The following is a 14,538-nucleotide window of genomic DNA, read 5'->3' on the forward strand; positions in this document are numbered from 1 at the left end:
CTGGAAATGAGACCTCATTATGGTGAGTGTCATGGATTGAACTATGTCCCCCCAAAAATGTGTGTATCAACTTGGTTAGGCCATGATTCCCAGTATTGTGTGGTAGTCCTCCATTCTGTGATTGTAATTTTATGTTGAGAGGATTAGGGTGGGATTGTAACACTACCCTTACTCAGGTCACCTCCCTGATCCAAGGTAAAGGGAGTTTCTCTGGGGTGTGGCCTGCACCATCTTTTATCTCTCAAGAGATGAAAGGAAAGCAAGCAGAGAGTTGGGGACCTCACACCACCAAGAATGCAGCAGTGGTGTTTCAGTGGTAGAACTCTCCCCTTTCATGTAGAGACCAGCATTTGATGCCCGTGCATTTCATGTGCAGCCAGACTTACAGCGACTAGGAAGCAGGGCCTGGCTAGCTATTTCTGAAAATCAGTCAGTGAAAACTCTGTGGATCATAATGGCTGATCCAAAACTCATCACAGGAATGGCCCAGAACTGGGCAGTATTTCCTTCAGGTGTGCATGGAGTCACCATGAGTGAGGAGAGGTTGCCCATCCAAGTGAGGGGCCCTGAAGTTCTACCTGAAATTAACAACAACCACATGTACACTTGGCCGTGGAAATGTTTATCCAGGAGTGGAATGTCCATCTCAGGGAAGGTGTATGATCAACTTCGGTAGGTACTGCCAAACAGTCCTTCAAAGTGGTTGTACCAGTTGACACTGCCCTCAGCAATGTAGGAGAGTCTTGGAGCACCACTTGGCATTTTCCCTTATTTTCATTTTAGGCATTCTGGTGGGTGTGTTCAATGCTGTTTCTATCACCCACACATTCTTTTTCTACTTCCTCCCTTAAGTGGTGATCCAGTTTTTCCACCCCATCTTTTTTGGGACTCTCCAACCAACTCACCCTTCTAGCAGGGATGGCCGGTTAACTGGGGTCTAACCACAAGAGGCAGGTCTGCTGAGTCAAGGCCACACGGAGAGATTTACTGGGCACCTAGATTCTCATCTCCACACACCTGGGTTATCATTTCTTTTTCTCATCTTTTCCGTTGGTGCCTCTTGCCTTTCCTCGTCTCTGCAAGTCCAGCAAAGGATAATCAGAATTTACCTTGTGCAAAAAGTCTCTAGTTACCCCATACTCCTCCTCCTCCTTTCCTGGGCTTTTGCCTTGACCCTGGCAGGGAATGACTGTGTGACCTTGGGCAAATCACTAACCTCTCTGAGTCTATTTCCTCATCTGAGGAGCTTGGGCAACATTAAGTCTAGTTCCCTATCTGATTTCATGTTTTATGAAGCTTTAAGGCTCAGGGCGAAAGAACAGAAACAGAATGTGTATTCAAGCAGGTCTCCTAGAGTCTCAGTGCCCAAGTATAAGTTTATGCAACAAAAGTCCTTGTGCGTCTCAGTTTGCATGTCTACTATGGAGCTTGTCTCCATCAACGTCCACCCTCTTGGAGTGGGCTGACGCATTTTTGTGCAAATCTGTTCACATGGGGCTACTTGCAACCTCGCAGCACTACCAGGCCCACAAAGTGGAGAGAGCTCGTAGCAGTAAAAAAAGGGCCGAAGAATTCCGGGTCCTTCCTCCGGGATTTTGTGTTGAATCTGCTGGCGGCGACCCGACGCCGCGTCGCGGGGTGGGGAATGTGCGACTGCGTGCGCGCCACGGCGTTTACGCGGCGATTTCATCATGCTCCGGGCAGGGCCGCGCGCGCCGCTTCCGCTGCCGCCCCCTCTGGACGTCCCCCGGCTGCCGGCTCATGCCTTCTCCGCGTTCGGCGCTGCTCAGAGTCGGACGCTACGCTCTGTTGCTGTCGCTGACTTCCCCGCTCGTGCCCCGGCCTCCGCTCGCGTCCCGTCAGCCCCTCAGCACGCCCTCCCGCCCCCGGACCTCATTCTCTGCGGCCGCCTCCCGGAGCAGCATGGACGGCCCCGGGGCTGAAGAGGTGCTGGCACCTCTCAGGCTAGCCGTGCGCCAGCAGGTACCGGCATTGGGTGTCCCCTTCTCGGCCCCGGACTCTCCTGTCCCCGGACCCACGTGGTCATTTCTCTCTTCCCCGGCACCCCTCCATCCCCCGCTGGTTACTCTTCTTTCATTCTCTGGAAGCCCGTCGTTCCTTGGGGTCTTCCTCGTTTCCCCAGCTTTGGACCCATCTCCGCGTTTGTAGGCCACCACGTCCCCTCGCCCCCCACCCCTGCGGGCCCCCTTCCTTCCCCTTTCCTTGGGTGATTCACTCGGATCCCTTTTGACATTCCGCGTCCCTCCCCTCCCGATCTGTTCTCTGTTCCCAGTCCTTGTTACTGTCCGCGCCTTTTTTCTCTGCGATGGGCTTTGCCCTGGGATCTGTGACCCTTTGGTTCTCTTCGTGTCCTAGTGGAACCTCCTTAACTTCATTTTCCAGTCTTTGCTTCATTTTTTGTGCATCCTGGCTGTCGAGATTCCTCATTCTCTGGTCAGTTGTGAGCCGAAGCTACAGTTCTCTATCTCTTTAATCTTCATCTTCCTTCATTGAGTGCTTAATTATCCGAAGGATCGGCTGAGAAAATATAAATAGTTGAAACGTGAATGTGGGGCGGTGTGGAACCTTCTTTTCTCATAATGATGTAAATCCATAGTCTTTCTCTTCCGTCTCCTTTTCTGATTTCTGAACTGACTGGAGGGTAAGGGTCGTTTGGAATGAGTGAGAACGTAAACCTGGGAAATTGTAAATGTTGCTGAGTTACTCGGTGAATCAGCCATCCTCCATATAGACCGCTTTGAAATTTGATTTTGTGGAAGGAGGGAGGTTTCCTGGGCTGGAGGGCTTGATGATTTACTACAGGCCTTTTCTTTTCCTAGGGCACTGCATAGAGATCAGAATTTAGAGAGGGCAAAGAAAAGATTATTTTAAAGGGATTCTCACATGCAATCTGGTAGAGCCAAGCTTGCAGTAGGACCCCAGGGATCCGTGACCTAGTAGTAAACGCCAAGCGGGTTCCTCCTGCACCAGCGCCTGATGCAATAACTTGTCTCAGCTAAAGAGGGTGAAACCGGCTCTCCCAAGTAATTCATTGGGGCAGAGCTGCTGCAAATTCTGCCACGTTGCAATCTCCGCTTCTCTCTAATTTGAGCCTGCCTGCTTTAGTAGTGTTTTATTTTGAAATTTCACAGTGGACTTAAATTTTTCTTCTTTATTATTAGTATCAAGGACACTGAGTGTGGTTATTTGTTATCTCCTCCACTGTCCAGCCTCCCCGAAGGTGTGGTTCCTTTGTCTTCTCTGTAACTCAATTTTTTCTATCTCCTTCCCTTTAGAAAGGAGAATACATCTAATTTGGAGAAAAACACACACCCAAACCCCTCCCTCTGCCACGTTAGCCTGGAACTGCAATGCAAATTACCCCTCTGTAAGACTGGAACTAGTTAAATCAAGTTTGATCATGGAGCAGACTTCTGATGCTATTATTATCTTGTGTATTGTCTATGTTGGCTTAATAGTTAATTTTTTTTTGTACTCATATTTTTCAAGTATGTACGTTAGTTTACGTAAGCTAGTTTGAATCCTTTTATAGGGCTGCACAAATATCAATTAACTACATGATTTCTTGAATCATGCTTAATGTCAGCTGGAAGAGAATTTAAAGAACATCTGGTTGACCCCTTTTCGACTCGATGGCAGTGGGTGGTGGGGTTGACCCCTTTATTTCACTTGCGGGGAAATGAGACACCCTGTCACCTCGATCCGTTTTGTGTATTTCCATTGTAAAGTTTGTACAATTGAAGATACCCCTTGAGTGTGACTTTTAAGATGCTTAATGACCGGTCTTGTTGTTGGTATGTGTTTTGTATAAGTTTACTGATCCACTGAGGAGCCTTGGTGGTACAGTGATTAAGCACTTGTCTGCTAACCGAAAGGTCAGTAGTTTGAACTCACCAGCAGCTCAGTGGGAGAACGATCTGGCAGTCTGCTTCTTTAAAGATTTACAGCTTTGGAAACCCTATGGGGGCATTTCTACTCTGTTTTATGAGGTTGCTATGAATTGGAATCAACTCGATGGCAGTGGGGACTGATCTGCTAAACTATCCTATGTGGATGCCGTTGCTCTTTAAAGGTTTGGTTTGTTGATTGACTGAAATGTAGTATTTTCCCACAGCGTATTCTTAGTTATTTTCTGGAGAATTAGTTATGGAGCTTATAGGTCAGGTTCAGAGCATCTAGAAAACTGCATTGGTTGTTTGAATAAGGGCCAACCAGTTGCTGTCAAGTTGATTCCAACTCATGGCAATCCCTTGTGTTTTCATAGTAGAACTGCCTTCCATAGTGTTTTCATGGCTGTGACCATTTGGAAGAAGATGGCCAGGTCTTTCTTCCAAGGCACCTCTGGGTGGATTCCAACAGCCAACCTTTTGGTTAGTAGCCTAGCACTTAACCCTTTGTGCTGCCAAGGGAAGGGCAATTCAATTCTTTTTTTTTTTTTTTTTTTAAATTGGGAGCTAACATAGCCTGGCCAGCCTTTATTTTGCCAAAATAGAACATCAAAAAAACCAGTACTACCATCTAATTTCCCTCATTTCAAAAAAGGCAGGATATTTTAATACATGCAAAACAAAAAGGCAGATCATAAACTTATAGAACAGTCTTTTATATTTAGGAGGCCTAGCTTTGGAAAAAAAGTCTAATATATTGTCCTTTTATCCTTTTTTGATGAAAATTTGTACTGGAGAGTCTTGTTTGGGCCATGTTGCTCTAGGTCAGTGGTTCTCAAAGTGTGTTCTGCACATTGAAGGTCCCCAAGGTCAAAACCGTTTTCATAATAAAACTAAGATGTTAATTACGTCTTCACTGTGTTGACACCTGCACTGATGGTGCAGAGGTGGTAGGGGGTCAAACTGCTGGCCCCTTAATGTGAATCAAGTCAGGAGCACCAAATCACACTAGTGGTCATTGTATTCTCTGCCACACTCTCACAGTTAAAGTCAGTTTTGCTTAAGAATGTCCTTGATGAAGCCATAGAAATTATTAATTTTATTAAATCCAGACCTGTGAGCACACATATTTTTAATGTCCTGTGTGATGAAGTGGGAAGTGTGCGTAGAGCATACTGCAGTGTGGATTGTCTCAGGAAAAGCACCCATGTGATTGTTTGCATGGCGAGCTGAACCATCCACCCTTTTTTCATGGAACACTATTTGTAAAATGTCTGACGAACTGTTGTTATTCGAACTTGAGTGTTGGGCATTTGATTTTTTTTTTTTTTTTGAATGAATGGAGAGAGCCTGTCACTTCCAGGATTAATTTCTAAGACAGTAAATATTGATAGAAATAACTTACATAAACAAAAGCTTTTTAGGGTTCTCAATTTTTAAGAGTATTTTGGCATCCTGAGACCAAAAGTTTAAGAAGCACTGCTTTAGGGGAACGAAAGTACCTGATTTACGATTAAGACAGGTTTAGGTTTCTCTCTGGAATGCAGCCCCCCAGAACCTCAGCTCATTTTTTCCTTTACAGCCAAGGGTTTCACCTTCCACTCATTCATTTTCCACTCACTCTTCCCACTACAACCTGCCTTTGACCTCCGACACTACTTTTGCCTAGTGCCCTAAATGTTACTTTTCTGTGGTCATCACATTTGGCATTTGACTATGTTAATCACTTTCTCATTTCAACAATTGGTTTATTTTTTTTTCCCTTGGCTTTGTCTAAACATTAGGTAGGATTCAAGTAGTTTAAGAAATATATGCCTCAAGATCTTTATTCCTGCCAGCAGTAACTGTTTCGATGAATTTTACCTATCTGGAGGTTTAGGGAGGGACTGGTATACAGATTTGGTGAGTTATTTTTAGTATCACTGTCTGGGCTTAAAGGAGAATCCCTTGGTGGTGCAAATGGTTAAAGGGCTTGTCTGCTGACAAAAAGATTGGAGGTTCAAGTTTACCCAGAGGTGCCATGGCAGAAGAGCCTGGTGCTACACTTCCAAAAAATCAGCCGTTGAAAACGTTATGGAGCACAGTTCTACTCTGACGCAGATGAGGTTGACATGAGCCAGGAAGAATCAAGTGTCGTCTTTTTTTTTTTTTTCTGAAATGATTTTGGCGAATATAGCTTGATGCTTTAACAAAGTAACTAGTATGGAGAAAAATAACAAAGGAGGATTTTTTTTTTTTTTTTAATCTGTTGTGGAACTTAATAGTTGTCAATAGGAGAGGATTTGAAGAATTGCTAGATGGGGTGTTTTTGTACCCCTGCCTGCTTTTGTGTTGATGAGGATTAAATAACAGAGGCAGTATAGCCTAGTGTATAGGCTCTGAAGTTGTATTTCCAGAGCTGGATAGATTCTGGCTCAGCTCTCTGTTAGCTCGTAGGCTTGGGCAAATTATTTAACTTTTGTGTGGCCAAGTTTCTTTATCTATAATATGGAATTGGAATTATAAATATTAAAATAAGATAATTCACGCAAAGTGCCGAGTATGCTTACCCTCCTTACCTGTTGCTGTCAGATCAATTCCGGCTAATGGAGACTCCATGTGTGTCAGAGTAGAACTGTGCTTCACAGTGTTTTCAGTGGCTAATGTTTCAGAAGTAGATCACCAGGCCTTTCTTCCAGGGTGCCTCTGGGTAGACTTCCAACCTTTTGGTTAGTAGCCAAGTTCGTTAACTGTTTGCACCGCACAGGGACTCTGAGAATTCTTCCCTTGGTAGTGTTCTGAAATGATTGTGACTTATTGGAATGCTGGTTTTATCAACCCATTGCAGGCACAGAACACACATATTTTCTTGGGATTGTTGGCTTGCTAACATTTTTGAACATTTACAAGAGAATTGATGTCTTATGAATTTTGAAATATAAGATGATGCTTGTTAACCCACTGCTGTGGAGTCGATGTTGATTCTTGGCCACCTTACGTGTTGCAGAGTAGAACTGTCCTATGGGGTGTTCTCAGCTGTGATCTTTTTACTGAAGCAGACTGCCAGGCCTTTCTTCTGTGGCACCACTGGGTGGGTCTGAACGGCCAGCCTTTAGCCAGTCTTTAGGTTAAGATGCATGAATAATACAATTTCTGTTTCAGCACTTACAAGTTTTGTTTTATTGGAGTAAGGAGGACACAAATAAAACTCAAATCTAAGTAGTAGCTAGAAAGCTTATCGTGAAGAGCCCTGGATTTTTCCTTGTTTTTATTTTCTGAACTGCGAATGCCAGTTAAAACTCTTGCTTTATCTACAAAGGGCAAATGAAATATTTATCATCTTTTTGTTAATAGTTATAGGATACTTAGAAATCTGAGATGAACTCATTAATCCTACGTAAGACCCCTCTAGCCTCACATATGTACAGTTTAAAGCCAGACATCTTACAAAGGTGAGAAAATATTTTCTTGATTTTTTTTTTTTTCTCCCCCTTTGGTCATCTGAATACGTGCCATGATACATATGAGGAATATCTCTTGAAATGATTTTGTCGTCTAACGACTACTCTGCTTTATAATTTTTATAATTACAGACTCTTAGTTCTAATATACTTCATTATGGTAAGGATTTATGCAAGTACTAAGCTTATAGTTGATGATTCTTGAGGGTGATTTAGAGATGTTGGTAATGTTTTTCATCAGTTTCATTCACACGTACACACGTGCACATTGTATTTGGGTTGTGAAGGAAGAAGAAGAAAATCAGAAATCAGGAATTCTTAAGTATTTCTATTCTATGTCCAGATCACCTTCAGTTTCCTTTGTCTTTAGGATTGGGTCATTATAAAGTGTAATTTTAATTGTCCCATTATTCAGAATAAGCATGGCTATACACTACTTCCATGTGATAGCTAGCCTTTGCTTGAATACGTGCTCCCTAATTCTAAGCAACCCTAGTTGCGCAGTGGTTGACTACTCGCCTGCTAACCGAAAGGTCAGCCATTCACACCACCAGAGCCTCTGCTGGAGAAAAAGACCTGGTAATCTGCTCCCATAAAGATCACAGCCCAGGAAGCCCTATGGGGCAGTTCTGCTCTCTTCTGTAGGATTGCTATGAGTCTGAATTGACCTGACAGCACACAACAGCAACAATTCTAACCTTGAACTCTAAAAGAAAAAAAAAAAATGATTTAAGGAAACTAATTGTAATTTTTTTCCTCCTTTTTTACTTGAGGCTTTGCTGGCCAGAGGCCTTTAAGAAGCTTCAAGAGAAAAAGTAGATACAATATGCGGAAGCACCGATACTTAAAACACAGGGGAGGCATTCAAAAGAACTACTTGCCTTTGTCTCTCAGACATCCAAAAAGAACCACTACTTGCCACCCCCTCTTGAAAGCAAAAGCTCTCCCGGGGTCCTTACTGCCATCAGAAAACAAAGTTAGGGAGAATTTATGAGATGGATATTCTGACAGGCAGAGGCCGGGAAAAGAACCACTGCACCTCCTTGAATGAGTAAAAAATAAGTCAATAGTTACTAGCTGAATACTATGTGCTTTGCACTATACTGAGTTTCAGTGAACAAATACGTGAGTGCCTCCTCTATACCAGATTTTGTTCTTGGTTCTGTGGGTACACCAGTGAACATGTCAGAATTCCTGTCCTAAAAGAGCCTACAAGACCAAAACAAGACAAAACCTATTGCCGTCGAGTCAATTCTGATTCATAGTGACCCTACAAGACAGAGTAGAACTGTTCCATAGGATTTCCAAGGAGTGGCTGGTAGATTCATACTGCTGACCTTTTGGTTAGTGGCCGAGCTCTTAACCAGTGCGCCACCAGGACTCCAAAGAGCCTACAGGGACAGCTAAAATGCATGTAAATAAATGAGCCAGTGCATTCATTGGTAGGGTGACTTCAAGTATTCTAAGTGTAATGAAGATGGTAAAATAAGGTTAGCCAGTAACTGGGAGTGTTCTTTAGCTAAGATACTAGAATAAAAAGTGCTAGTATAGTAACAGACCAGGAGAATGAGAGGAATGAGAGGAATAACTTTAATTCCATGGTTCTCAACTATATTTGACCCAGTGTCCCCTTTCTATAACAAATATTTTAGAATTCTCCTTTGCTATCCTGGGATGATATAAAATCTAAATGAATGAATGAAATATAATACGATATAATCTACCGAAATTAAAAAAAAAATGTATGTATGATGCCCTAAATGTTATATGAAAAGTAATTTATAATACACTTAATATATATTTTTATATATAAATTCTTGGTTATGACAACTGGAAGTTAGGAGGAAGTAAGCAGATGCTTATACCCATATGTAGATTCACCGTGAATGCAGTCGCCACAAATGCAGGTTGATAAAGGTATGTTGTATTGGCTGTTCGGATACCACAGACAGCGTCACCTTTGGTGACTTGCTTGCAAATTTTAGTGTATGTTAAAACCATGGAGAAATACTTCTGATTATATGTAAGCAAAGTTAGATTCTAGGTTCACATAATTCAAGTTTTTAACCTCTTTACTGGGACATCGGGAGGTATTATGAGTTGCAGCAGACGGAGACTCACAGACGGAGGGTGAGAGAGTGGGAGTTTGGAAAGTAACGAGGGGAAAGGATGATGACACCTTTCAAAACAGCTGGGATTTTAATAGGAGGAAGGAGTAGTCAGAAGGAGCCCTGGTGCCACAGTGGTTAAAGCTATCAACTGCTAACTGACAGGATGGTGGTTCGAAGCCACCAGTGGCTCGGTGGGAGAAAGATGTGGCAGTCTGCTTCTGTAGAGACTTACAGCCTTGGAAACCCGATGGGGCTGCTAAAAGTTAGAATCAATTCGATGACAGTGAGTTTATTGTTTTGGCTTTGGAGTAGTCAGTTTGAAAGTACAGAGGGTAGTAAGGAAGAAATCTAGCCCATCTCCAGTCCCTGAGAGAAAAACCAGCCTCTACTTGAGACAGCTTAAAGGGAAGAAGTGTCCTCAAAGGGCACCATCATGTTGAAATATTCAGGACATGCTTCATAAAGGATGTAGAATTCCATTAAGTGAAGGGAAGTATATTTTGGATATGAGGGTAAACATTATTAAGGCGTGGGGTAAGCATAGTCACCAGATTAGGGATGTCGTATGTTTGTGAAAAGGCGGCCTTCAAAGGTGGGGCAGAAATGACACACTAGAGTAATTTGGGGCCCGGTTGTAGTCTTAGTATAGGTACTTCTCAATGGGAGACAAACTGGTAATCTGTTGCACTAATCTAGTCTGTGAAGAGAAGAGGGACAGATTAGATTTGAAATTGGGAAGTAAAAGTACCCAGATGTTGAAGATAAAGAAAGGTGATGTTTCTTACTTGGTAAATGGTAGATTCTGTTTCCATTAACAGATTGAGGATATACACAGGATAAGGAACTAGTCTGGGGCAGAGAAAAATAACTCAGTCCTGAACAAAGTGGGTTTCAAGCATCTGTGGCCACATCCAAATTAAGGCGTTTTATAGCATAATAAGAAGCCCTGGTTGTACAGTGGTTAAGAGCTTGGCCACTGACCAGAAGGTTGGCACTTCAAATCTACCATCTGCTCCTTGGAAATCCTGTGGGGCAATTGTACTCTGTCATGTGGGTTTGCCATGATTTGGAATTGACTCGAAGGCAATGGGTTTGTTTTTTTGGTTTACAGCTGTCATTTATTGTATATCTATTGCATGTTAGGTGCTGTTGAAAACACTTAAATTCTTCCATTTACTCTTTATAACAATCCAGTGAGGAATTGTCATCCCCATTTTAGAGCTGAGGAAACTGAAGTTCAGAGAGATTTCAGTTTGCTGCAGGTTTCACAATTAATCAGGGATTCAAATTCAGGTCTTTAACACTAACCATTCTTAAGCATTATGGTATACAATTTCTTTGATCCTAGATGTCAGAATCTGGAGGTTATTAAATATAGTCAATGTAGTTTTATTACAGGAGTTTGGGTGGTGCACATAGTTTGCTTGCTAATCCAGAGGTTCGTGGTTCAAAACCACCCAGAGGTTCCACGGAAGACAGGTCTGGCGAACTGTGCACATAAAGATTGTTATTATTGTGAGCCATTGAGTCGATTCCGACTCATAGTGACCCCATATGACAGAGTATAACTACCCCATAGAGTTTCCAGGGCTGTGATCTTTAGGACCTTGGTGATGCAGCGGTTAAGTGCTCTACTGCTAACCAAAAGGTTGGAGGTTTGAAGCCACCAGCCACCCCAAGGGAGAAAGATGTGGCAGTCTGCTTCCCTAAAGGTTGTTTTCATTAGGTGCTATTGAGTGGGTTCCTACTCATAGCTACCCTGTGCACAACAGAACAAAACACTGCCTTGTCTTGTGCCATCCTCACAATCGTTGCTGTGTTCGAACCTGTTGTTGTAGCTGCCATGTCAATCCATCTTGTTGAGGGTCTTCCTCTTTTTCCCTGACCTTCTACTTTACCAAGCATGATGTCATTCTCCAGGGACTGGTCCCTGCTGATAACATGCCCGGTGTACATGAGACAAAGTGCCGTCCCTAATCCGTGACTGTACTTAGCCCCATGCCTTTAATAATGTTAATCCAAAAGCGCCATATTTGCTTCTGAGGAGCATTCTTGCTGCACTTCTTCCAAGACAGGTTTGTTTGCTCTTCTGGCAGTCCACACCGTAATTTAAACGCATCAGTTCTCCTGCCGTCTTCCGTATTCATTTTCCAGCTTTCACATGCATATGACACAATTGAAAATACCACGGCTTGCGTCAGGTGCACCTTAATCCTCAAAGTGACATCTTTGGTTTTTAATACTTAAAAGAGGTCTTTTGTAGCAGATTTGCCCAATGCAATACGTCATTTGATTTCTTGACAGCTGCTTCCATGGACATTAATTGTGGATCCAAGTAAAATGAAATCCTTGACAACATCATTCTTTTCTCCATTTATCATAATGTTTCTTATTGGTGCAGTTGTGCGGAATTTTGTTTTATGTTGAAGTGTAATCCATACTGAAGGCTGTAGTCTTTGATCTTCATCAGTAAGTAAGTGCTTCAAGTCATCTTCAACTCCAATAAACATGGTTGTGTCATCTGCATATGGCAGGTTATTAATTAGTCTTCCTCCAATCCTGATGCCATGTTCTTCATATAGTCCATCTTCTCAGATTATTTGCTCAGCATACGGATTGAATAAGTATGGTGAAAGGATACAGTCATGACACACATCCTTCCTGGTTTTAAGCCGTGCGGTACCTCCTTGTTCTCTTTGAAGAACTGCCTCTTGTTCTAGGCACATTTTCCTCATGAGCACAATGAAGTGTTCTGGAATTCCCATTCCTTCTAGTGTTATCCATAATTTGTTATGATCCACACAGTCTAATGCCTTTGCATAGTCAATAAAACACAGGTAAACATCTTTCTCGTAGTCTTTGCTTTGGGCCAGGATCCATGTGACATTAGCAATGATAGCCCTCATTCCAAGTCCTCTCCTGAATCTGGCCTGAATTTCTGGCAGTTCCCTGTCAACATACTGCTGCAACCATTTTTGAATTATCTTTAGCAACATTTTTTCAAAAACCCTGGTGGCGTAGTGGTTAAGAGCTACGGCTGCCAACCAAAAAGGGTCAGCAGTTCGAATCCACCAGGCTGTTCTTGGAAATCATATGGGGCAGTTCTCCTCTGTCCTATAGGGTCGCTATGAGTTGGAATCGGCTTGACAGCAACAGGTTTGTTCTGTTTTTTTTTTTTTTTCCCAGCAAAATTTTGCTTGCATGTGATATTAATGATATTGTTTGATGACTTTTGCATTCTGTTGGATGGCCCTTCTTTGGAATGGGCACAATATGGATCTCTTATAGTCTGTTGGCCAGGTAGCTGTCTTCCAAATTTCTTGGTGTAGACAACTGAGCATTTCCAGTGCTGCATTGGTTTGTTGAAACATCTTAGTTGGTATTCCGGCAATTTCTGGAACCTTGCTTTTTGCCAGTGCCTTCAGTGCAGCTTGGACTTCTTCCTTCATTATCATTGGTTTTTGATCCTTTGCTGCCTCCCGAGATGGTTGAACGTCAACCAGTTCTTTTCGGTACAGTGATTCTGTGTATTCCTTCCATCTTCTTTTGATGCTTCCCGCATTGTTCGATATTTTGCCCGTAGAATCCTTCAGTATTGCAACTGGAGGCTTGAATTTTTTCTCCAGTTAGCTTGAGAAATGCTGAGCGTGTTCTTCTGTTTTGGTTTTCTAACTCAAGGTCTTGGCACATTTCATTATAACACTTAGTCTTCTTGAGCCACCCTTTGAAATCTTCTTTTCAGCTCTTTTACTTCATCATAAAGATTACAGCCTTGAAAACCCTATGGGGCAGTTCTGCTGTGTCCTAGGAATAGGATTGCTGTGAGTTGGGACCAACTTGACGGCAATGGCTTCAAGTGCTTAACCATTGTGTCAACAGGGGTTTCTGGAAAGATTGCAGCCAAGAAAACTCTGTGGAGCATTTCTACTCTGTAACACATGGGGTGGCCATGAGTTGAGGGACCATCTTGATGGCAGGTAACAACAACAAGTGTTATTACAACTTGTTTAGGTATAGATTTTTGTATTTTGTATGTTGTTTGGATTTCCTTGGAATTCACACCTTTGAGAAATTCTTGAGGAAAAAAATTCTTAGCCATTTTCTTTTCAAATATTACCTCTTACAAATTTTCTTCATTCTTTCCTTCTGGAATTGTGGTTGGATGAATGTTAGACTCTGACATTCTCAGCTTTATGTCTTTTTATCTTGCTTTTATTATTTTTTTAACTGCCTTTCGGCCTCATTCTGGATACTTTCTTTAGGCCTGTCTTCTAGATTATTAATTTCTTCCTCAGCTGTGTCTGATTTGTTATTTAATCTGTTCACTAAGTTTTTAATTTTAATGATTAATTTTCAGATGGTCTATATAGTTCTTTTTCAAACCGCCTGCTTGTTTTTGATGTCTCTTGTTCTTTGCTCATGTTTTTGATTCCTCCTTTTATTTTTTAAATATCTTAAACACATTTTTTTATTCCATATTTGGTAATTTTAGTACTTTTTAGATCTGTTACTTGTCAATTTCTGCTCAGTCTTACTCATGGTGGCTCATTTTCTTGTGCGTTTTTAAATTTTGAGTTGAGTGCTTATTATTTTGATAACTTTAACTTATGAATATTATCAGGGGCCTACATGTAAGGTTTGTTCCTCCAGAGAGCAGTTGCTTCTGTCAGGTGCCTAAGGTCTCTGTCAACAGACAGGTTTGTCAGTTTGAGGTTTCCCAGACCATATACTTAGTGTTTTGTTTGCTTGTTTCCCCAGATTATTCCATTACATTCCTGGAAGTCCGGGAATCAGTGTACATGCGGAAGGTAGTTGGAAGGGAATAAAATAATCTAGGGGAAAACAAGCAAAGAAAAAAATTCTAGCAATTAAGAAAAGGCAGAGAAAGATGAACCAGCAGAGACTGATAAATGATCAGAGAAATAGGTAGAAAACCAAGAGTCATTTTTTATAAGCAAGAGAGGAGAGAGATTCAAGGAGAAGGTGGTGTATTCATTTGTTCTTTTCTGTTCCCAGTACAAATCTTACTCTTCCCTAATTTTCATCAGTGCTTTTTTCTCCTCCCTTCCCCCATCCCAA

General features: G+C 42.1%; 1 protein-coding gene across 1 annotated transcript in view; it reads left to right on the forward strand.

The window, feature by feature from the left end:
- Nucleotides 1–1,746: 1,746 nt before the first annotated feature.
- GARS1 (glycyl-tRNA synthetase 1) overlaps nucleotides 1,747–14,538 on the forward strand; it is a 50,966-nt gene continuing 38,174 nt past the window's right edge. The window contains exon 1 of the mRNA XM_064290113.1: nucleotides 1,747–1,983. Coding sequence (XP_064146183.1) covers nucleotides 1,762–1,983 — 222 coding nt within the window. The 5' untranslated portion in view covers nucleotides 1,747–1,761. The remainder of the gene's footprint in view (nucleotides 1,984–14,538) is intronic.

This window comes from Loxodonta africana, chromosome 8, assembly GCF_030014295.1.
Source record: "Loxodonta africana isolate mLoxAfr1 chromosome 8, mLoxAfr1.hap2, whole genome shotgun sequence".
Lineage (NCBI taxonomy): Eukaryota > Metazoa > Chordata > Mammalia > Proboscidea > Elephantidae > Loxodonta > Loxodonta africana.